General features: G+C 49.3%; 1 protein-coding gene across 1 annotated transcript in view; it reads right to left on the bottom strand.

Annotated features, from left to right (window-relative positions):
- The window catches only part of NAA15 (N-alpha-acetyltransferase 15, NatA auxiliary subunit), a 761793-nt gene that overhangs the window by 133124 nt on the left and 605313 nt on the right, over positions 1 to 23356 (bottom strand). Inside the window, exon 16 of the mRNA XM_069242270.1 lies at positions 5368 to 5476. Within this exon, the coding sequence (XP_069098371.1) occupies positions 5368 to 5476 (109 nt within the window). The remainder of the gene's footprint in view (positions 1 to 5367; positions 5477 to 23356) is intronic.

Genomic DNA, 23356 nt, shown 5'->3' with positions numbered 1-23356 from the left:
ATTTGTCACCTCATGGTCAGTTCGCTGTTGAGGATGATGCCGAGCATGCGTTCATGGTCTGTTGAAGTGGGGGTGAGTACGAGGTTGGATGGCCACCAGTTGTGGTACCATATGGATGTGTTTCTCCCAAAAATCAGTAATTCTGTGTTGTAGGAGTAGAGTTTGAGGAAGTCAGTTTTCATCCAGATGGCTATATTAGTCATGGCATTGCACAAGTTTGTTCTAGCGGTGGAGTGGTCTTCGATGGGTTAGAAGATGAACAGTATCATCTGCTTAGGATATAATGTTAAGACCATGATATATAACTATGTCGGTGAGGGAGGTCATGTAGGAGTTGAACAATATGGGGCTGAGGGATTATCCTTGGTTCGCCGCATATGATGTTCTTTGGTTCGGAGGTGAAGGGAGGCAGTCGGATGCTCTAAGTATTTCCTGTCAGGAAGGAGGCGATCTTTTTGAGGGTGTTCACTTGTATGGTGATGTTATGGAGTCAGTTGATGAAGGTGTGATGGGAAACTGTGTTGAATGCAGCTGAGAAGTAGAGTAGGATCAGGCCAGTGGTCTCCCAGCAATGGAGGAGTGATCTGATGTCATCTATGGCTGCGATGAGTGCAGTTTCAGTGCTGCGGCTGGCACGGAATCGTTTTTGGGAGGTGTCAAGCAGATTGCTTTGTTGTAGGTATTCAGTCAGTGTAGAAAAATGCCACTGTTGGCATGGTTAACCCCCTAACATTTTGCCTTTTGTTGATGCCAGCTTTGATTGAAAGTGTGCTGGGACCCTGCTAACCAGGCCCCAGCACCAGTGTTCTTTCCCTAAACTGTACCTTTGTCTCCACAATTGGAACAGCCCTAGAACACAGATAAGTCCGTTGTAACTGGTACCCCTGCTACCAAGGGACCTATGGCCAGGGAAGGTCTCTAAGGGCTGCAGCATGTATTATGGGACCCCTCACTCAGCACATGCACACTGCCTCACAGCTTGTGTGTCCTGCCGGGGAGAAAAAGACAGTCAACAAGGCACTCCCCTCAGGGTGCTATGCCCACAACCGACTGCCTGTGGCATAGGTAGGTCACACATCAAGCAGGCCTTCAAGCCGTAAGGCAGGGTGCACTATATCAGAGGTGAGGGCATAGCTGCATGAGCACTATGCCCCTACAGTGTCTACGTCTGTTCTTATACATTGTTTGTACAGTGTGGCCATATTAAGTATATGGTCTGGGAGTTTGTCAAAACGAACTCCACAGTTCCATAATGGCTACACTGAATACTGGGAAGTTTGGTATCCAACTTCTCAGCACAATAAACACGCACTGATGCCAGTGTGAGATTTATTGAGAAATGCACTCAGAGGGCATTTTAGAGATGCCCCCTGCATGCCAGCTCAACTGCTAGTGCTAGGCTGATCAGTCTCTGCCAGCCTGCCACTTCCAGACTAGTTTCTGGCCACATGGGGTGAGTGCCTTTGGGCACTCTGTGACAAGAAACAAAGCCTGTCCTGGGTGGAGGTGCTTCACACCCCCCTTGCAGGAACTGTAACACCTGGTGGTGAGCCTCAAAGGCTCAGGCCTGGTGTTACAACGCCCTAGGGCACTCCAGCTAGTGGAGATGCCCGCCCCTCTGGACACAGCCCCCACTTTTGTCGGCAAGTCCGGAGGAGTTAATGAGAAAAACAAGGAGGAGTCACCCTCCAGCCAGGACAGCCCCTAAGGTGTTCAGAGCTCAGGTGACCCCTTCCCCCATCTTGGCAAGGAGAATTTAGCCACATAGGATTAGGGATGTGCCCCCCCACCCCAAAGGGAGGAGGCACAAGGAGGGTGTAGCCACCCTCAGGGAAAGCAGCCATTGGCTACTGCCCTCCAGCCCTAAACACACCCGTAAATCTAGTTTTAAGGGCGACCCTGAACCCAGGAAATCAGATTCCTGACGACCTAAAAAGAAGGACTGCTGACCTGAAAACCCCACAGAGAAGACGACATCTGCTTTGGCCCCAGCCCTACCCACCTGTCTCCAGATTCAAAGAACCTGCCACAGCCACGCATCCTGCAAGGCCCAGCGACCTCTGCTGACTCAGAGGACTGCCCTGCAATTCCAAAGGACCAAGAAACTCTCGTGGACAGCGGCTCTGTCCAAAGCAAGAAGCAACCATCTTTAAGGGGAGTCTCATCTCACTCCTGAAGCGGGAGTCCGCACCACTCTGCACCAGACGCCCCAGTCTCTGTCCAGAGAAACCAACACCGCAGCAAAAACTCATGACGTGACCACCCTGAGACGACCTCCCTGCACCCCCACGACGACACCTGCAGAGGGAATCCAGAGGACCCCACTGACCGTGACTGCCTGGTAACTAAATTCCCAACGCCTGGAAGAAGCACTGCACCCCCCAGGCCCATGAGGAACCAACTACCGGTGAAGGCGTGACCAGTAGACAGCCCTCACCTTTGCCCAGCCAGTGGTTGGCCCAAGAAACCCCCCTGTGTCCTGCCTGCATCGTCAGAGTGACACCCGGGTCCCTCCATTGATTTCGACACAAAACCAGACGGCTTGCTTGTACACTGTACCCGGCCGCCACTGAGGGTGTATTTTGTGTGCCTGTTTGGGACTCCCAAGTGCTCTACAAAACCCCTCTGGGTCTGCTACCCAAGGACACAGGTACTTACCTGCTAGCAAACTGGAAACGGAGCACCCCTAGTCTCCCTGAGCGCCTATGTTATTTGGGCCGCTCTTTGACCTCTGCACCTGACCGGCCCTGGGTTGCTGGTGCTAGGTGTTTGGGGTGACTTTAACCCCCATTGGTGGGCTGCCTATGCCCTGGAGACTGAACTTGTAAGTGCTTTACTTACATGACTAACCTTTACTTACCTCCCCCAGGAACTGTTGAATTTTGCACTGTGTCCACTTTTAAAATAGCTTATTCCCATTTTTGCCCAAACTGTGTACATTACTGTTTTACTTCAAAGTTCTATATTTACCTATGCCAAGCACCTTACAATTTATGTACTTACTTGAAATCTGAATCTTGTGGTTCTAAAATAAATTAAGAAAATAATATTTTTCTATATAAAAACCTATTTGCCTGTAGTTAAGTCTGCATCTCCAGAAGGGGTGGGTAGTGGTTCCTGACCCAACCGGACACTCCAACTAGAACTGGGCTTGGCCCCCTTCATTTGCAGGTCCTCTTCTGTCAGGATCCGTCTTCTGTTTTTTCCAGTCACACTAGGAGGGCCTGCCATATGGGTTGCTTACAGTGACCTGGTGCAGTGACCTGTAGTGAATGGGTGCATGCACCTTTTCATGCAGGCTGCAATGCAGACACATTTTGTATGGTCTCCCATGGGTGGCATAATACATGCTGCAGCTCACGGGGGACCCCTGGTGCCTCAATGCCCTGGGTAGCTAGGTACCATATACTAGGGACTTACATGGGGGCACCAGTATGCCAATTGTGGGGTGCACAAAATCAGGAAAACCAAATATAGAGGGAGAGCGCACAGTCACTGGGGTCCTGGTTAGCAGAATCCCAGTGAACAGAGTCAAAAACACACTGACAACAGGCAGAAAGTGGGGGTAACCATGCCAAAAAGAGGGATAGTTTCCTACAGGCAATGCCTCCACCCTGTCTGTTGGTGCATTCTTGGTGTATCATCTTGTAGCAGTCTGGTGTTGTAGTGGCTATGTCGGCGTTCGAGGAGGGGTTGAGCCAGGTTTCAGTGATTAAGGCTACGTCTGGGGAGAGGGAGGTGATATATCCCAGATTTACGTTGCATGTTTGCAGAGTTATTGAGCTTTGAGATGCCTTTACTGGAGCGGCTCTGGGCTGTTTGCAGTCTTCTGTGCTGGATCATGTGCAGGTATGGTGGTACTGCATGGCAGGAGAAACAGCAGCAGAAGGGTCCTTTGTTAGCTTGAGGGGTGGAGGTGCAGCAGCTTCTGTCGTGGAGTCCAAGGTCAGGAGTTCCTTAGCGGTGTAGGGGTGTGTAGTGGAAGGGCTGTGTTCCTTGCATTGGTCAGAGACTGGCTTGCCTTTGGCACACCTTCGCCTCACCAGCTGAGGTCTCCATTAAGTAGGCCCTGGGGGCAAGAAGGGGCACTTTGTGGTGAGAGGAGGGAAATGGCAGGAAGTGGGCAGCAAAGGTGCAAGAACGAGCAGCAGGCAGAAGAGATAAAGGAAGATGACAAAACAAAATGGGCAAAAGTCAGAAACAAAAAGGGCCAAAAAGGCAAGAAAGAGGTCTAAAGGCATGAGGCAAAACAAAATAGACAAAAGTCAACAGGCAGAGCAAAAATGGGCAGATGAGGTAAAAGGCAATATACAGAACAAATGAGATATGGCAAAATACTATGAGGAAAGGATAGTAGAGACACAAACGAGCAGAGGAGGCAGAACAGATGGCAAGGAGAGACAAGGGCAGCAGGAGAGCAGACTGGGGGCAGCCTGGTGGGAGGCCTGACGCACTGGGAGCTAGTACGAAGACCTGCAAGGAGGTGAGATGACCTAAAATTTAAAATCCTAAATGTGCGTTCAGAGTGTCATGTATGAGAAAATGTCTCTACTAATAACATTAGAAGACCGTACTCATAGGAAAAGGTAAGTCATTAGGAAAGATACCATCAAGGTTAAAGGTGGAGCATCCACCAACACAAAGGTTATGAATAGGGCACTCTAGGATTCCCCTTACTTTTTTCCCTTCTTTTTTCCTATGTCTATGAGGGAGTCCAGGTGAGGTGTAATAGACAAGCAGGTTTCAAGACAGTCATTGTCAGATGGAAGTAATTTATTTTTTCTTCAACTTTCAAGTTCTTTAGTCATTTCACATTTGTAACCTGTTTGACCATGAGCATGTGCAAAGCTGAAAGTAACCCTTTTTAGTTACAAAAGAAGGATACAGGCAGCATAAAAAGATAAAGGGCGATTTAGTGGAAAAACAAGGTTTAATTAGTGCAGAGTCCAAGTTCAGGGATGTTCTCTGTACAAGATTGAATGTTGCACACTGTCAGTGCTGGCAGCATTGACATGGCAGCAACCTATTCACAAAGAAGCCTTTGTCAATAGCTGTATTTAGGAAAGTCACTTTAGTGTGTTTTGATTTAAAATACATTTTGAATGTTATTGTAGTCAGATGTGTTCCACTATCCTTCTGGAAAACCCCAACGGTTTGGAAACGCAGATGAAAATCCCACTAAAGAAACTCATTTGTTTTTCATTAACAAACCAAACAAGATGGAGAATGGAGTACTTTTAAAACTGATTAGATTTGCAGAGAAAATGTAGAGGCAAAACCAGTTCAATAGCTCAGTCAGAGTTCACCATCCCTAAATCTCATCTGTCATAGCAAAACACTTGTAAATATTTTAACACTACTGCTTACCTTTTCGAAAGTAAATCTCAAAGGCATAAAGGTGGGTTTCAATTTTGTTTTTAACTAAATTCTTCAACGGTGTTAAGAATTTTATTGCTTCTTCCAATGGACTCTCAGCCTAAAACGAGAAAAGATCTTCTATTAGGATGAAAATTCTTCAGAACAAATATAGAAACCATGATAAAAACAAATGACTAAGACAAGTACAAACTATCACCAGTTTATAACATTCTGATGTATTCTTGCCATTATACAACACTGCTAAAATGGCCAAGCATCATACACATATTTCTGGGCAGCCATGCACCACAAATACACCCGATTCACGAAATATACAAACATTCAGAAGCAGTAATTAACAATGTACCTACCTAGGGTAATGGTCTTTCTAGTGGATACAATATATAATCACAGATTCCTCACCTACAAAATACTCCCCAGCGCCAGACTATAATCAGAAAACTCTTTAAAATGCTCCTGTGAGCTTCAAGGTGGTGCCTTGCGGCTCTGTGCCGCCCTGGAAATGACCAAGCTGAACTGCATATAAGAGCCACACCTCTGCAATAATGCTGGTTTGCTGCTGAACTCTTTCTTTGCCATCATATGTAGAGCATTAACCAGATTTTAATACCAGTTTCCATATCTTTAGCTTGGGACCTTTTACTTTAAAAAAGAGGCCGCTTCACAGAAAGGGAGGAGGGAGGGTGGTGAAGAATCTGCAGTTGAATAGAGAATCCAAGAGAAATAGAGTTACCAAAGAGAAGTACCTTGTTCTTTTTGAAGAATTCTTCTTATTGCATTTTCCTCACCATTCTAACAGATACCAAAGCAGTACCTCCCAAAGGCGGAGGGGTCTGTGAAGTGGATATTGTTAAACTGGTAGTAATGAGAAACATATGTTGCACATAGCACAATAGATTGTGCAAAGCAGTAAAACAATTATGGTAGCTGTAAGGAAATGCCTCCTTGGCATGGTTGCCCCCTGACTTTTTGCCTTTGCTGATGCTATGTTTACAATTGAAAGTGTGCTGAGGCCTGCTAACCAGGCCCCAGCACCAGTGTTCTTTCCCTAACCTGTACTTTTGTATCCACAATTGGCAGACCCTGGCATCCAGATAAGTCCCTTGTAACTGGTACTTCTAGTACCAAGGGCCCTGATGCCAAGGAAGGTCTCTAAGGGCTGCAGCATGTCTTATGCCACCCTGGAGACCTCTCACTCAGCACAGACACACTGCTTGCCAGCTTGTGTGTGCTAGTGAGGACAAAACGAGTAAGTCGACATGGCACTCCCCTCAGGGTGCCATGCCAGCCTCTCACTGCCTATGCAGTATAGGTAAGCCACCCCTCTAGCAGGCCTTACAGCCCTAAGGCAGGGTGCACTATACCATAGGTGAGGGTACCAGTGCATGAGCATGGTACCCCTACAGTGTCTAAACAAAACCTTAGACATTGTAAGTGCAGGGTAGCCATAAGAGTATATGGTCTGGGAGTTTGTCAAACACGAACTCCACAGCACCATAATGGCTACACTGAAAACTGGGAAGTTTGGTATCAAACTTCTCAGCACAATAAATGCACACTGATGCCAGTGTACATTTTATTGTAAAATACACCACAGAGGGCACCTTAGAGGTGCCCCCTGAAACTTAACCGACTATCTGTGTAGGCTGACTAGTTTTAGCAGCCTGCCACAAACCGAGACATGTTGCTGGCCCCATGGGGAGGGTGCCTTTGTCACTCTGAGGCCAGTAACAAAGCCTGCACTGGGTGGAGATGCTAACACCTCTCCCAGGCAGGAATTGTCACACCTGGCGGTGAGCCTCAAAGGCTCACCTCCTTTGTGCCAACCCAGCAGGACACTCCAGCTAGTGGAGTTGCCCGCCCCCTCCGGCCAGGCCCCACTTTTGGCGGCAAGGCCGGAGAAAATAATGAGAATAACAAGGAGGAGTCACTGGCCAGTCAGGACAGCCCCTAAGGTGTCCTGAGCTGAGGTGATTCTAACTTTTAGAAATCCTCCATCTTGCAGATGGAGGATTCCCCCAATAGGGTTAGGATTGTGACCCCCTCCCCTTGGGAGGAGGCACAAAGAGGGTGTACCCACCCTCAGGGCTAGTAGCCATTGGCTACTAACCCCCCAGACCTAAACACGCCCTTAAATTTAGTATTTAAGGGCTACCCTGAACCCTAGAAAATTAGATTCCTGCAACTACAAGAAGAAGGACTGCCTAGCTGAAAACCCCTGCAGCGGAAGACCAGAAGACGACAACTGCCTTGGCTCCAGAAACTCACCGGCCTGTCTCCTGCCTTCCAAAGATCCTGCTCCAGCGACGCCTTCCAAAGGGACCAGCGACCTCGACATCCTCTGAGGACTGCCCCTGCTTCGAAAAGACAAGAAACTCCCGAGGACAGCGGACCTGCTCCAAGAAAAGCTGCAACTTTGTTTCCAGCAGCTTTAAAGAACCCTGCAAGCTCCCCGCAAGAAGCGGGAGACTTGCAACACTGCACCCGGCGACCCCGACTCGGCTGGTGGCGATCCAACACCTCAGGAGGGACCCCAGGACTACTCTGATACTGTGAGTACCAAAACCTGTCCCCCCTGAGCCCCCACAGCGCCGCCTGCAGAGGGAATCCCGAGGCTTCCCCTGACCGCGACTCTTTGAACCTAAAGTCCCGACGCCTGGGAGAGACCCTGCACCCGCAGCCCCCAGGACCTGAAGGACCGGACTTTCACTGGAGAAGTGACCCCCAGGAGTCCCTCTCCCTTGCCCAAGTGGAGGTTTCCCCGAGGAATCCCCCCCTTGCCTGCCTGCAGCGCTGAAGAGATCCCGAGATCTCTCATAGACTAACATTGAAAACCCGACGCTTGTTTCTACACTGCACCCGGCCGCCCCCGCGCTGCTGAGGGTGAAATTTCTGTGTGGACTTGTGTCCCCCCCGGTGCCCTACAAAACCCCCCTGGTCTGCCCTCCGAAGACGCGGGTACTTACCTGCAAGCAGACCGGAACCGGGGCACCCCCTTCTCTCCATTCTAGCCTATGTGTTTTGGGCACCACTTTGAACTCTGCACCTGACCGGCCCTGAGCTGCTGGTGTGGTGACTTTGGGGTTGCTCTGAACCCCCAACGGTGGGCTACCTTGGACCAAGAACTGAACCCTGTAAGTGTCCTACTTACCTGGTAAAACTAACAAAAACTTACCTCCCCCAGGAACTGTGAAAATTGCACTAAGTGTCCACTTTTAAAACAGCTATTTGTCAATAACTTGAAAAGTATACATGCAATTTTGATGATTTGAAGTTCCTAAAGTACTTACCTGCAATACCTTTCGAATGAGATATTACATGTAGAATTTGAACCTGTGGTTCTTAAAATAAACTAAGAAAATATATTTTTCTATAACAAAACCTATTGGCTGGATTTGTCTCTGAGTGTGTGTACCTCATTTATTGTCTATGTGTATGTACAACAAATGCTTAACACTACTCCTTGGATAAGCCTACTGCTCGACCACACTACCACAAAATAGAGCATTAGTATTATCTATTTTTACCACTATTTTACCTCTAAGGGGAACCCTTGGACTCTGTGCATGCTATTCCTTACTTTGAAATAGCACATACAGAGCCAACTTCCTACATTGGTGGCAGCGGTGGGATACAAGACTTTGCATTTGCTGGACTACTCAGCCAATACCTGATCACACGACAAATTCCAAAATTGTCATTAGAAATTGATTTTTGCAATTTGAAAAGTTTTCTAAATTCTTAAAAGACCTGCTAGGGCCTTGTGTTAGATCCTGTTTAGCATTTCTTTTAGAGTTTAAAAGTTTGTAAAAGTTTGAATTAGATTCTAGAACCAGTTTTAGTTTCTTAAAAAGTATTCCAACTTTTAGAAGCATAATGTCTAGCACAGATGTGAATGTGGTGGAACTCGACACCACACCTTACCTCCATCTACAGATGAGAGAGCTAAGGTCACTCTGTAAACTAAAGAAAATAGCAATGGGCCCCAAACCTACCAAAGTACAGCTCCAGGAGCTTTTGGCAGAGTTTGAAAAGGCCAACCCCTCTGAGGATGGCAACTCAGAGGATGAAGATAGTGACTTGGAGGGAAATTCCCCCCCTCCAGTCCTACTTAGGGAGAGCAGGGCTTCTCAAGCCCTGACTCCACAAATAATAGTCAGAGATGCTGGTTCCCTCACAGGAGGGACCAACAACTCTGAAATCACTGAGGATAACTCCAGTGAAGAGGACATCCAGTTAGCCAGGATGGCCAAAAGATTGGCTTTGGAAAGACAGATCCTAGCCATAGAGAGGGAAAGACAAGAGATGGGCCTAGGACCCATCAATGGTGGCAGCAACATAAATAGGGTCAGAGATTCTCCTGACATGTTGAAAATCCCCAAAGGGATTGTAACTAAATATGAAGATGGTGATGACATCACCAAATGGTTCACAGCTTTTGAGAGGGCTTGTGTAACCAGAAAAGTGAACAGATCTCACTGGGGTGCTCTCCTTTGGGAAATGTTCACAGGAAAGTGTAGGGATAGACTCCTCACACTCTCTGGACAAGATGCAGAATCTTATGACCTCATGAAGGGTACCCTGATTGAGGGCTTTGGATTCTCCACTGAGGAGTACAGGATTAGGTTCAGGGGGGCTCAAAAATCCTCGAGCCAGACCTGGGTTGACTTTGTTGACTACTCAGTGAAAACACTAGATGGTTGGATTCAAGGCAGTGGTGTAAGTAATTATGATGGGCTGTACAATTTATTTGTGAAAGAACACCTGTTAAGTAATTGTTTCAATGATAAACTGCATCAGCATCTGGTAGACCTAGGACCAATTTCTCCCCAAGAATTGGGAAAGAAGGCGGACCATTGGGTCAAGACAAGGGTGTCCAAGACTTCAACAGGGGGTGACCAAAAGAAAGGGGTCACAAAGACTCCCCAGCAGAAGGGTGATGAGACAACCAAAACTAAAAATAGTAAAGAGTCTTCTACAGGCCCCCAAAAACCTGCACAGGAGGGTGGGCCCAGAGCCTCTTCACAAAACAATGGGTACAAGGGTAAAAACTTTGATCCCAAAAAGGCCTGGTGTCATAGCTGTAAACAGCATGGACACCAAACTGGAGACAAGGCCTGTCCCAAGAAAGATTCCACTCCAAACTCCCATCCAGGTAACACTGGTATGGCTAGTCTCCAAGTGGGATCAACAGTGTGCCCAGAGCAAATCAGGGTCCACACTGAAGCTACTCTAGTTTCTGAGGGTGGGGTGGATTTAGCCACACTAGCTGTCTGGCCGCCTAACATGCAAAAATACAGACAGCAACTCTTAATTAATGGGACTAGAATAGAGGGCCTGAGGGATACAGGTGCCAGTGTCACCATGGTGACAGAGAAACTGGTTTCCCCTGGCCAATACCTGACTGGAAAAACTTACACAGTCACCAACGCTGACAATCAGAGAAAAGTACATCCCATGGCAATGGTTACTTTAGAATGGGGAGGGGTCAATGGCCTGAAACAGGTGGTGGTCTCCTCAAATATCCCAGTGGACTGTCTGCTTGGAAATGACCTGGAGTCCTCAGCATGGGCTGAGGTAGAACTAAAAACCCATGCAGCAATGCTGGGTATCCCTGAACTGGTGTGTGTGAAAACAAGAGCACAGTGCAAGGCACAGGGTGAACAAGTAGAGCTGGAGTCTGGAAGAATGGCCCAGCCTACCAAGAGAACAGGAAAGTCAGTTGGGAAACCAACTGCAACACAGCAAAAGAAAGGGAACCTCTCTTCTCAGGAAGAAGTTCTGCCCTCTGAGGGAACTGAGCCTTTGGAGCTTGAACCTTACCAGGTTGAGCTCTTAGGCCCAGGGGGACCCTCAAGGGAGGAGCTGTGTAAGGGACAAGAAACCTGTCCCTCTCTTGAAGGCCTTAGGCAGCAAGCTGCTGAAGAGTCCAAAGGCAAGAAAAATGGAACGCATAGGGTCTATTGGGAAGATGGACTCCTGTACACTGAGGCCAGAGACCCCAAACCTGGTGCCACTAGGAGAGTGGTAGTGCCTCAGCTGTTCAGAGAGTTCATCCTAACATTGGCCCATGACATTCCCCTTGCTGGACATTTGGGACAAACCAAGACGTGGGAGAGGTTAGTCAACCACTTCTACTGGCCCAATATGTCCAACATGGTTAAGGAGTTTTGCCTCTCCTGCCCCACCTGTCAAGCCAGTGGTAAGACAGGTGGGCATCCAAAGGCCCCCCTCATTCCACTTCCAGTGGTGGGGGTTCCCTTTGAAAGAGTGGGTGTGGACATAGTTGGTCCACTGGAACCCCCCACAGCCTCAGGAAATATGTATATCCTGGTAGTAGTGGATCATGCTACCAGGTATCCTGAAGCTATTCCCCTTAGGTCGACTACTGCCCCTGCAGTAGCCAAGGCCCTCATTGGTATCTTTACCAGAGTGGGTTTCCCTAAGGAGGTGGTGTCTGACAGGGGTACCAACTTCATGTCAGCATACCTAAAGCACATGTGGAATGAGTGTGGAGTGACTTATAAATTCACTACACCATACCACCCACAAACTAATGGCTTGGTTGAGAGATTCAACAAGACATTAAAAGGCATGATCATGGGGCTCCCAGAAAAGCTCAAAAGGAGATGGGATGTCCTCTTGCCATGTCTGCTTTTCGCTTACAGAGAGGTGCCACAGAAGGGAGTAGGATTCTCACCCTTTGAACTTCTGTTTGGTCATCCTGTAAGGGGACCACTTGCTCTTGTTAAAGAAGGCTGGGAGAGACCTCTCCATGAGCCAAAACAAGACATAGTGGACTATGTACTTGGCCTTCGCTCTAGAATGGCAGAGTACATGGAAAAGGCAACCAAAAACCTTGAGGCCAGCCAACAGCTCCAGAAGTTTTGGTATGACCAAAAGGCTGCACTGGTTGAGTTCCAACCAGGGCAGAAAGTCTGGGTTCTGGAGCCTGTGGCTCCCAGGGCACTCCAGGACAAATGGAGTGGCCCTTACCCAGTACTAGAGAGGAAGAGTCAGGTCACCTACTTGGTGGACCTGGGCACAAGCAGGAGCCCCAAAAGGGTGATCCATGTAAACCGCCTTAAGCTCTTCCACGACAGGGCTGATGTCAATCTGTTGATGGTAACAGATGAGGATCAGGAGGCAGAGAGTGAACCTCTCCCTGATCTTCTGTCATCAGACCCAAGAGATGGCACAGTAGATGGAGTGATCTACTCAGACACCCTCTCTGGCCAACAGCAGGCTGATTGTAGGAGAGTCCTACAACAGTTCCCTGAGCTTTTCTCCCTAACCCCTGGTCAGACACCCCTGTGTACCCATGATGTGGACACAGGAGACAGCATGCCTGTCAAAAACAAAATCTTCAGACAGTCTGACCATGTTAAGGAAAGCATCAAGGTGGAAGTCCACAAGATGCTGGAATTGGGAGTAATTGAGCGCTCTGACAGCCCCTGGGCTAGCCCAGTGGTCTTAGTCCCCAAACCTCACACCAAAGATGGAAAGAAAGAGATGAGGTTTTGTGTGGACTACAGAGGGCTCAATTCTGTCACCAAGACAGATGCTCATCCAATTCCAAGAGCTGATGAGCTCATTGATAAATTAGGTGCTGCCAAATTTCTAAGTACCTTTGACTTGACAGCAGGGTACTGGCAAATAAAAATGGCACCTGGAGCAAAAGAAAAGACAGCATTCTCCACACCTGATGGGCATTATCAGTTTACTGTTATGCCCTTTGGTTTAAAGAATGCCCCTGCCACCTTCCAAAGGTTGGTGAATCAAGTCCTTGCTGGCTTGGAGTCCTTTAGCACAGCTTATCTTGATGATATTGCTGTCTTTAGCTCCACCTGGCAGGATCACCTGGTCCACCTGAGGAAGGTTTTGAAGGCTCTGCAATCTGCAGGCCTCTCTATCAAGGCATCCAAATGCCAGATAGGGCAGGGAACTGTGGTTTACTTGGGACACCTTGTAGGTGGAGGCCAAGTTCAGCCACTCCAACCCAAGATCCAGACCATTCTGGACTGGGTAGCTCCAAAAACCCAGACTCAAGTCAGGGCATTCCTTGGCTTGACTGGGTACTACAGGAGGTTTGTGAAGGGATATGGATCCATTGTGACAGCCCTCACTGAGCTCACCTCCAAGAAAATGCCCAAGAAAGTGAACTGGACTGTGGACTGCCAACAGGCCTTTGACACCCTGAGACAAGCAATGTGCTCAGCACCAGTTCTCAAAGCTCCAGATTATTCTAAGCAGTTCATTGTGCAGACTGATGCCTCTGAACATGGGATAGGGGCAGTTCTGTCCCAAACAAATGATGATGGCCTTGACCAGCCTGTTGCTTTCATTAGCAGGAGGTTACTCCCCAGGGAGCAGCGTTGGAGTGCCATTGAGAGGGAGGCCTTTGCTGTGGTTTGGTCCCTGAAGAAGCTGAGACCATACCTCTTTGGGACTCACTTCCTAGTTCAAACTGACCACAGACCTCTCAAATGGCTGATGCAAATGAAAGGTGAAAATCCTAAACTGTTGAGGTGGTCCATCTCCCTACAGGGAATGGACTTTATAGTGGAACACAGACCTGGGACTGCCCATGCCAATGCAGATGGCCTTTCCAGGTTCTTCCACTTAGAAAATGAAGACTCTCTTGGGAAAGGTTAGTCTCATCCTCTTTCGTTTGGGGGGGGGTTGTGTAAGGAAATGCCTCCTTGGCATGGTTGCCCCCTGACTTTTTGCCTTTGCTGATGCTATGTTTACAATTGAAAGTGTGCTGAGGCCTGCTAACCAGGCCCCAGCACCAGTGTTCTTTCCCTAACCTGTACTTTTGTATCCACAATTGGCAGACCCTGGCATCCAGATAAGTCCCTTGTAACTGGTACTTCTAGTACCAAGGGCCCTGATGCCAAGGAAGGTCTCTAAGGGCTGCAGCATGTCTTATGCCACCCTGGAGACCTCTCACTCAGCACAGACACACTGCTTGCCAGCTTGTGTGTGCTAGTGAGGACAAAACGAGTAAGTCGACATGGCACTCCCCTCAGGGTGCCATGCCAGCCTCTCACTGCCTATGCAGTATAGGTAAGCCACCCCTCTAGCAGGCCTTACAGCCCTAAGGCAGGGTGCACTATACCATAGGTGAGGGTACCAGTGCATGAGCATGGTACCCCTACAGTGTCTAAACAAAACCTTAGACATTGTAAGTGCAGGGTAGCCATAAGAGTATATGGTCTGGGAGTTTGTCAAACACGAACTCCACAGCACCATAATGGCTACACTGAAAACTGGGAAGTTTGGTATCAAACTTCTCAGCACAATAAATGCACACTGATGCCAGTGTACATTTTATTGTAAAATACACCACAGAGGGCACCTTAGAGGTGCCCCCTGAAACTTAACCGACTATCTGTGTAGGCTGACTAGTTTTAGCAGCCTGCCACAAACCGAGACATGTTGCTGGCCCCATGGGGAGGGTGCCTTTGTCACTCTGAGGCCAGTAACAAAGCCTGCACTGGGTGGAGATGCTAACACCTCTCCCAGGCAGGAATTGTCACACCTGGCGGTGAGCCTCAAAGGCTCACCTCCTTTGTGCCAACCCAGCAGGACACTCCAGCTAGTGGAGTTGCCCGCCCCCTCCGGCCAGGCCCCACTTTTGGCGGCAAGGCCGGAGAAAATAATGAGAATAACAAGGAGGAGTCACTGGCCAGTCAGGACAGCCCCTAAGGTGTCCTGAGCTGAGGTGATTCTAACTTTTAGAAATCCTCCATCTTGCAGATGGAGGATTCCCCCAATAGGGTTAGGATTGTGACCCCCTCCCCTTGGGAGGAGGCACAAAGAGGGTGTACCCACCCTCAGGGCTAGTAGCCATTGGCTACTAACCCCCCAGACCTAAACACGCCCTTAAATTTAGTATTTAAGGGCTACCCTGAACCCTAGAAAATTAGATTCCTGCAACTACAAGAAGAAGGACTGCCTAGCTGAAAACCCCTGCAGCGGAAGACCAGAAGACGACAACTGCCTTGGCTCCAGAAACTCACCGGCCTGTCTCCTGCCTTCCAAAGATCCTGCTCCAGCGACGCCTTCCAAAGGGACCAGCGACCTCGACATCCTCTGAGGACTGCCCCTGCTTCGAAAAGACAAGAAACTCCCGAGGACAGCGGACCTGCTCCAAGAAAAGCTGCAACTTTGTTTCCAGCAGCTTTAAAGAACCCTGCAAGCTCCCCGCAAGAAGCGGGAGACTTGCAACACTGCACCCGGCGACCCCGACTCGGCTGGTGGCGATCCAACACCTCAGGAGGGACCCCAGGACTACTCTGATACTGTGAGTACCAAAACCTGTCCCCCCTGAGCCCCCACAGCGCCGCCTGCAGAGGGAATCCCGAGGCTTCCCCTGACCGCGACTCTTTGAACCTAAAGTCCCGACGCCTGGGAGAGACCCTGCACCCGCAGCCCCCAGGACCTGAAGGACCGGACTTTCACTGGAGAAGTGACCCCCAGGAGTCCCTCTCCCTTGCCCAAGTGGAGGTTTCCCCGAGGAATCCCCCCCTTGCCTGCCTGCAGCGCTGAAGAGATCCCGAGATCTCTCATAGACTAACATTGAAAACCCGACGCTTGTTTCTACACTGCACCCGGCCGCCCCCGCGCTGCTGAGGGTGAAATTTCTGTGTGGACTTGTGTCCCCCCCGGTGCCCTACAAAACCCCCCTGGTCTGCCCTCCGAAGACGCGGGTACTTACCTGCAAGCAGACCGGAACCGGGGCACCCCCTTCTCTCCATTCTAGCCTATGTGTTTTGGGCACCACTTTGAACTCTGCACCTGACCGGCCCTGAGCTGCTGGTGTGGTGACTTTGGGGTTGCTCTGAACCCCCAACGGTGGGCTACCTTGGACCAAGAACTGAACCCTGTAAGTGTCCTACTTACCTGGTAAAACTAACAAAAACTTACCTCCCCCAGGAACTGTGAAAATTGCACTAAGTGTCCACTTTTAAAACAGCTATTTGTCAATAACTTGAAAAGTATACATGCAATTTTGATGATTTGAAGTTCCTAAAGTACTTACCTGCAATACCTTTCGAATGAGATATTACATGTAGAATTTGAACCTGTGGTTCTTAAAATAAACTAAGAAAATATATTTTTCTATAACAAAACCTATTGGCTGGATTTGTCTCTGAGTGTGTGTACCTCATTTATTGTCTATGTGTATGTACAACAAATGCTTAACACTACTCCTTGGATAAGCCTACTGCTCGACCACACTACCACAAAATAGAGCATTAGTATTATCTATTTTTACCACTATTTTACCTCTAAGGGGAACCCTTGGACTCTGTGCATGCTATTCCTTACTTTGAAATAGCACATACAGAGCCAACTTCCTACAGTAGCACAATCTGTCAATTTGTAGACAAATACTGGAGCTATCTGTAGGAAGCTGGCTCTTCATACACTATACCAAAGTGAGGTATGGTGCGTACAAAGTCCAGGGGTTCCCCAGAGGCTTAACAGAGGCTAAAGAAGATAATACTAATGTTCTCTCTTGTGGTAGTGTGGTCGAGCAGTTCGGCATATCAGAGGGTAGTGCTAAGCATCTGTTCACACCCAGTCAGGAAATGTGGCACACACTCAATGACTAACTCCAGGCCAGTTGTTTTTATGAAGTAAAACAAATGTTGTTACTTTATTACTAGAACCAGAAGATGATCTTTGCAGATATCATGCATATTTATAAAATGTATTTTGTTTGGTTTTGCAGATAAAACAGTTTACAAGTAAAAAATTTAAATTTCAAAAGTTGACAGTGTAATTTTTCATAGGAGTCAATAGACTGCAGGGGAAAGGAAAGGGGTGGGATTAGGGGATGGGGGGGGGGGGCACATGGGTAGCCAGGTGAAGGTGCAAACACAGAACTGGGCACCCAATGCTTTTCAACGAGGGGACCCCAGAGGTCACAAAAGATGCAGCGGGCTAGGTCCAGGGGGTCGGTTCCAGGAAACCAAAGGTGAGGCGCCTGCTGGACGGTTGGTCGGATTCCACAAGGCCAGGGTACCTTTGGGCATCGGGAATCTTCATCAGACCCGGTCGCAGTCAGGGGGTCCGCTGGATTCATGCTGCAGGTGTCTGTGTGCTGGCCAGGAGGGGTCCACACAGGGTCAACTCAAGGCTGGAATCGCGGAGGGACCTTCTCTGGACCGGTGGGCAACCTGGACTCGGGCCAGTGGCGTCGGATGCAGAGTGGGGAAGGCTCACGGATCAGGGGTGGTACTGGAGTCTTTTTGGAGGTTTCTTCTGGACATGGACTCTGTCCTTGGGAGGTCTTGGTCCTCTGCTGGGCAGGCAGTCCTACGGGGGGGTCTGTAGAGGTCACTGGTTGTGCAGGATGTGTCACGTTTTTGGAGCAGAGTCTTGAACCTGCAGACAGGCCGGTAGAGATGGGGCCAAGTCAGTTGTCGTCTGGAGTCTTCAACTGCTGTGGTCAGCTTTACAGTCCTCCTTTCTTCAAGTAACCAGGAATCTGGTGAGTAAGGTTCAGGGGTGCCCAAAATACTAGATTTGGGGCGCTAAAGGGGTCAGAGGGCAGTAGCCAATGGCTACTGTCCCCGAGGGTGGCTACACCCTTCTTGAGCCCACTCCCTTTGGAAAGGGTGACCACTCCTATACCTATTGGTCCCTCTTCCCTAAAACAAGATGGAGGATTCTGCAAGGAGGGGGTCACTTTGGCTCTGGACACCTTATGGGTGGTCCTAGCTGCAGTGGTCATTCCTCCTTGTTTTACCTAATTTTCCTGCTGGATCTGCTGCCAGAAGAGGGGCTTGGTCTCAGGACGGGCATCTCCATTAGCTGGAGAGCCCTGGGGCACTGGAACAGGAAGCCTGAGCCTTTGAGGCTCACCACCAAGTGTTGAAGTTCCTTCAGGGGAGAGGTTTAAAGCACCTCCACCCAGAGCATGCTTTGTTCCTGACCCCAGAGAGCACAAAGGCTCTCACCCCATGGGGTCTGAAACTTGTCTGTTTGTGGCAGGCTAGCACAGAGTGGTCAGCATTACACTACAAGGATGGGTACCAAACTTCCCAGTCTTCAGTGAAGCCATCATGGAGATGTGGAGTTTGTAATGACAAACTCCCAGCCCATTTACTTAATATGGCCACACTGCACTTACAATATCTAAGAATGGACTTTGACACTGTAGGTTGCTCATGCAACTATACCATCACCTGTGGGGTATAGTGTACCCTGCCTTAAGGCTGCAAGGCCTGCTAAAGGGGTCATTTACTTATGCCACAGGCAGTGGTTTGTGGGCATGACACCCTGGAAGGGGTGCCATGTCAACTTTACCTTTTTCTCCCCACCAACACACACAATCTGCAATGGTAGTCTGCATGTGTTTTGTGAGGGATCCCGCAGAGCGGCACAATACATGCTGCAGCCTTTAGGGACTCTCCCTGGCCACAGAGCCCTTGGTACCACTGGTACCTTTTACAAGGGACTTAGCTGTGTGCCAGGGGTGTGCCAATTGTGGAAACAATGGTATAGTTTAGGGAAATAACACTGGTGCTGGGGCCTGTTTAGCAGGTTCCCAGCACACATTCAGTCAAGTTCGCATCAAGACCAGGCAAAAGTGAGGGGTAACAAAGTTGCATTTTCCTACAATGTAAGCCCTGTCACAGTAAGGATTAAGGCAGTTCACATGAAGCACTCTATGGGGGCTTCTTGGGGTACCCAGGTCCACCAAATAGGTGACCTCACCTTCCTTTTCTACAACTGTATGGGGGCCATTCATTTGTCTTGGAGTGCTCTTTGGTATAGTATATACAGGGCCACAGGTTCGAAAACCCACACCTTCTGCCCTGGCTGGTAGACAGTCAGAACAGCCTTTTGGTCATGACATAACTTTTGCAGTTCTAGGCTGGCCTCCAGGTTTTTATTTTTATTGGCCTTCTTCATGTACTCAGCCATACGTGAATGCATGCCTAGAACATAATCTACAATGTTTTCTGGCAGGCTTGAGAGACTGCTTCCATCCCACCTTTACAGAACCCCCTAACTGAATGTGCAAACAGAAGCTCAAATGGGCTGTAGCACACTCCCTGCTGAGGAACCTCTCTGTAGGCAAATAGAAGGCATGGTGTAGGAAGTTGGCTCTGTATGTGCTATTTCAAAGTAAGGAATAGCATGCACAGAGTCCAAGGGTTCCCCTTAGAGGTAAAATAGTGGTAAAAATAGATAATACCAATGCTCTATTTTGTGGCAGTGTGGTCGAGCAGTAGGCTTATCCAAGGAGTAGTGTTAAGCATTTGTTGTACATACACATAGACAATAAATGAGGTACACACACTCAGAGACAAATCCAGCCACTAGGTTTTTGTATAGAAAAATATATTTTCTTAGTTTATTTTAAGAACCACAGGTTCAAATTCTACATGTAATATCTCATTCGAAAGGTATTGCAGGTAAGTACTTTAGGAACTTCAAATCATCAAAATTGCATGTATACTTTTCAAGTTATTCACAAATAGCTGTTTTAAAAGTGGACACTTAGTGCAATTTTCACAGTTCCTAGGGGAGGTAAGTATTTGTTAGGTTAACCAGGTAAGTAAGACACTTACAGGGCTTAGTTCTTGATCCAAGGTAGCCCACCGTTGGGGGTTTAGAGCAACCCCAAAGTCACCACACCAGCAGCTCAGGGCCGGTCAGGTGCAGAGTTCAAAGTGGTGCCCAAAACACATAGGCTAGAATGGAGAGAAGGGGGTGCCCCGGTTCCGGTCTGCTTGCAGGTAAGTACCCGCGTCTTCGGAGGGCAGACCAGGGGGGTTTTGTAGGGCACCGGGGGGGACACAAGTCCACACAGAAATTTCACCCTCAGCAGCGCGGGGGCGGCCGGGTGCAGTGTAGAAACAGGCGTCGGGTTCGCTATGTTAGTCTATGAGAGATCTCGGGATCTCTTCAGCGCTGCAGGCAGGCAAGGGGGGGATTCCTCGGGGAAACCTCCACTTGGGCAAGGGAGAGGGACTCCTGGGGGTCACTTCTCCAGTGAAAGTCCGGTCCTTCAGGTCCTGGGGGCTGCGGGTGCAGGGTCTCTCCCAGGCGTCGGGACTTTGGATTCAAAGAGTCGCGGTCAGGGGAAGCCTCGGGATTCCCTCTGCAGGCGGCGCTGTGGGGGCTCAGGGGGGACAGGTTTTGGTACTCACAGTATCAGAGTAGTCCTGGGGTCCCTCCTGAGGTGTTGGATCGCCACCAGCCGAGTCGGGGTCGCCGGGTGCAGTGTTGCAAGTCTCACGCTTCTTGCGGGGAGCTTGCAGGGTTCTTTAAAGTTGCTGGAAACAAAGTTGCAGCTTTTCTTGGAGCAGGTCCGCTGTCCTCGGGAGTTTCTTGTCTTTTCGAAGCAGGGGCAGTCCTCAGAGGATGTCGAGGTCGCTGGTCCCTTTGGAAGGCGTCGCTGGAGCAGGATCTTTGGAAGGCAGGAGACAGGCCGGTGAGTTTCTGGAGCCAAGGCAGTTGTCGTCTTCTGGTCTTCCGCTGCAGGGGTTTTCAGCTGGGCAGTCCTTCTTCTTGTAGTTGCAGGAATCTAATTTTCTAGGGTTCAGGGTAGCCCTTAAATACTAAATTTAAGGGCGTGTTTAGGTCTGGGGGGTTAGTAGCCAATGGCTACTAGCCCTGAGGGTGGGTACACCCTTTTTGTGCCTCCTCCCAAGGGGAGGGGGTCACAATCCTAACCCTATTGGGGGAATCCTCCATCTGCAAGATGGAGGATTTCTAAAAGTAAGAGTCACTTCAGCTCAGGACACCTTAGGGGCTGTCCTGACTGGCCAGTGACTCCTCCTTGTTGCTTTCTTTGTTCCCTCCAGCCTTGCCGCCAAAAGTGGGGGCCGTGGCCGGAGGGGGCGGGCAACTCCACTAAGCTGGAGTGCCCTGCTGGGCTGTGACAAAGGGGTGAGTCTTTGAGGCTCACCGCCAGGTGTTACAGCTCCTGCCTGGGGGAGGTGTTAGCATCTCCACCCAGTGCAGGCTTTGTTACTGGCCTCAGAGTGACAAAGGCACTCTCCCCATGGGGCCAGCAACATGTCTCTAGTGTGGCAGGCTGCTGGAACCAGTCAGCCTACACAGCTAGTTGGTTAAGTTTCAGGGGGCACCTCTAAGGTGCCCTCTGTGGTGTATTTTACAATAAAATGTACACTGGCATCAGTGTGCATTTATTGTGCTGAGAAGTTTGATACCAAACTTCCCAGTTTTCAGTGTAGCCATTATGGTGCTGTGGAGTTCGTGTTTGACAGACTCCCAGACCATATACTCTTATGGCTACCCTGCACTTACAATGTCTAAGGTTTTGTTTAGACACTGTAGGGGTACCATGCTCATGCACTGGTACCCTCACCTATGGTATAGTGCACCCTGCCTTAGGGCTGTAAGGCCTGCTAGAGGGGTGTCTTACCTATACTGCATAGGCAGTGAGAGGCTGGCATGGCACCCTGAGGGGAGTGCCATGTCGACTTACTCATTTTGTTCTCACTAGCACACACAGGCTTGTAAGCAGTGTGTCTGTGCTGAGTGAGGGGTCTCTAGGGTGGCATAAGACATGCTGCAGCCCTTAGAGACCTTCCTTGGCATCAGGGCCCTTGGTACTAGAAGTACCAGTTACAAGGGACTTATCTGAATGCCAGGGTGTGCCAATTGTGGATACAATGGTACATTTTAGGTGAAGGAACACTGGTGCTGGGGCCTGGTTAGCAGGGTCCCAGCACTCTTCTCAGTCAAGTCAGCATCAGTATCAGGCAAAAAGTGGGGGGTAACTGCAACAGGGAGCCATTTCTTTACACATGGTAATAGGACATCCCATCTGTAAGGAAATGGCTCCTTGTTGCAGTTATGATTGCTGACTTGACTGAGAAGTGTGCTGGGACCCTGCTAACCAGGCCCCCAGCACCAGTGTGCTTTCACCTAAAATGTACCATTGTTTCAACAATTTGCACACCCCTGGCACACAGATAAGTCCCTTGTAAAAGGTATCAGTGGTACCAAGGGCCCTGTGACCAGGGAAGGTCTCTAAGGGCTGCAGCATGTGTTGTGCCACCCTTAAGGACCCCTCACCTAACACATGCACACTGCCATTGCAGATTGTGTGTGTTGGTGGGGAGAAAAAGACAAAGTCGACATGGCATCCCCCTCAGAGTGCCATGCACACAAAATACTGCCTGTGGCATATGTAAGTAACCCCTCTCCCTCTATCAGGCCTTACAGCCCTAAGGCAGGGTGCACTATACCACTGGTGAGAGCATAGCTGCATGAGCAATATGCCCCTACAGTGTCTAAGTCCATTCTTAGACATTGTAAGTACAGTGTGGCCAAATTAAGTATATGGTCTGGGAGTTTGTCAAAAACGAACTCCACAGCTCCATAATGGCTACACTGAATGCTGGTAAGTTTGGTATCAAACTTCTCAGAATAATACACCCACACTGATGCCAGTCTTTGATTTATTAACAAAATGCACACAGAGGGCATCTTAGAGATGCCCCCTGCATTTTACCTAATTGTTCAGTGCAGGACTGACTGGTCTGTGCCAGCCTGCTGCTGAGAGACAAGTTTCTGACCCCATGTGGTGAGGGCCTTTGTGCCCTCTGAGGCCAGAAACAAAGCCTGCTCTGGGTGGAGGTGCTTCACACCTCCCCCCTGCAGGAACTGTAACACCTAGCAGTGAGCCTCAAAGGCTCAAGCTTCGTGTTACAATGTCCCAGGGCACTCAAGCTGGTGGAGATGCCCGCCCCCCTGGACACAGCCCTTTTGTTGGCAAGTCCAGGGGAGATAATGAGAAAAACAAGGAGGAGTCACCCACCAGTCAGGACAGCCCCTAAGGTGTCCTGAGCTGAGGTGATCCCTGCCTTTAGAAATCCTCCATCTTGATTTTTGGAAGACTCCCCCAATAGGAATAGGGATGTGCCCCCTTCCCTCAGGGAGGAGGCACAATGAGGGTGTAGCCACCCTCAGGGACAGT

This window comes from Pleurodeles waltl, chromosome 1_2 (genome assembly GCF_031143425.1).
Source record: "Pleurodeles waltl isolate 20211129_DDA chromosome 1_2, aPleWal1.hap1.20221129, whole genome shotgun sequence".
NCBI classification, from domain to species: Eukaryota; Metazoa; Chordata; class Amphibia; order Caudata; family Salamandridae; genus Pleurodeles; species Pleurodeles waltl.
Note: the sequence above shows the minus strand (reverse complement) of the source record. Positions and strands in the feature narration are given on the sequence as shown.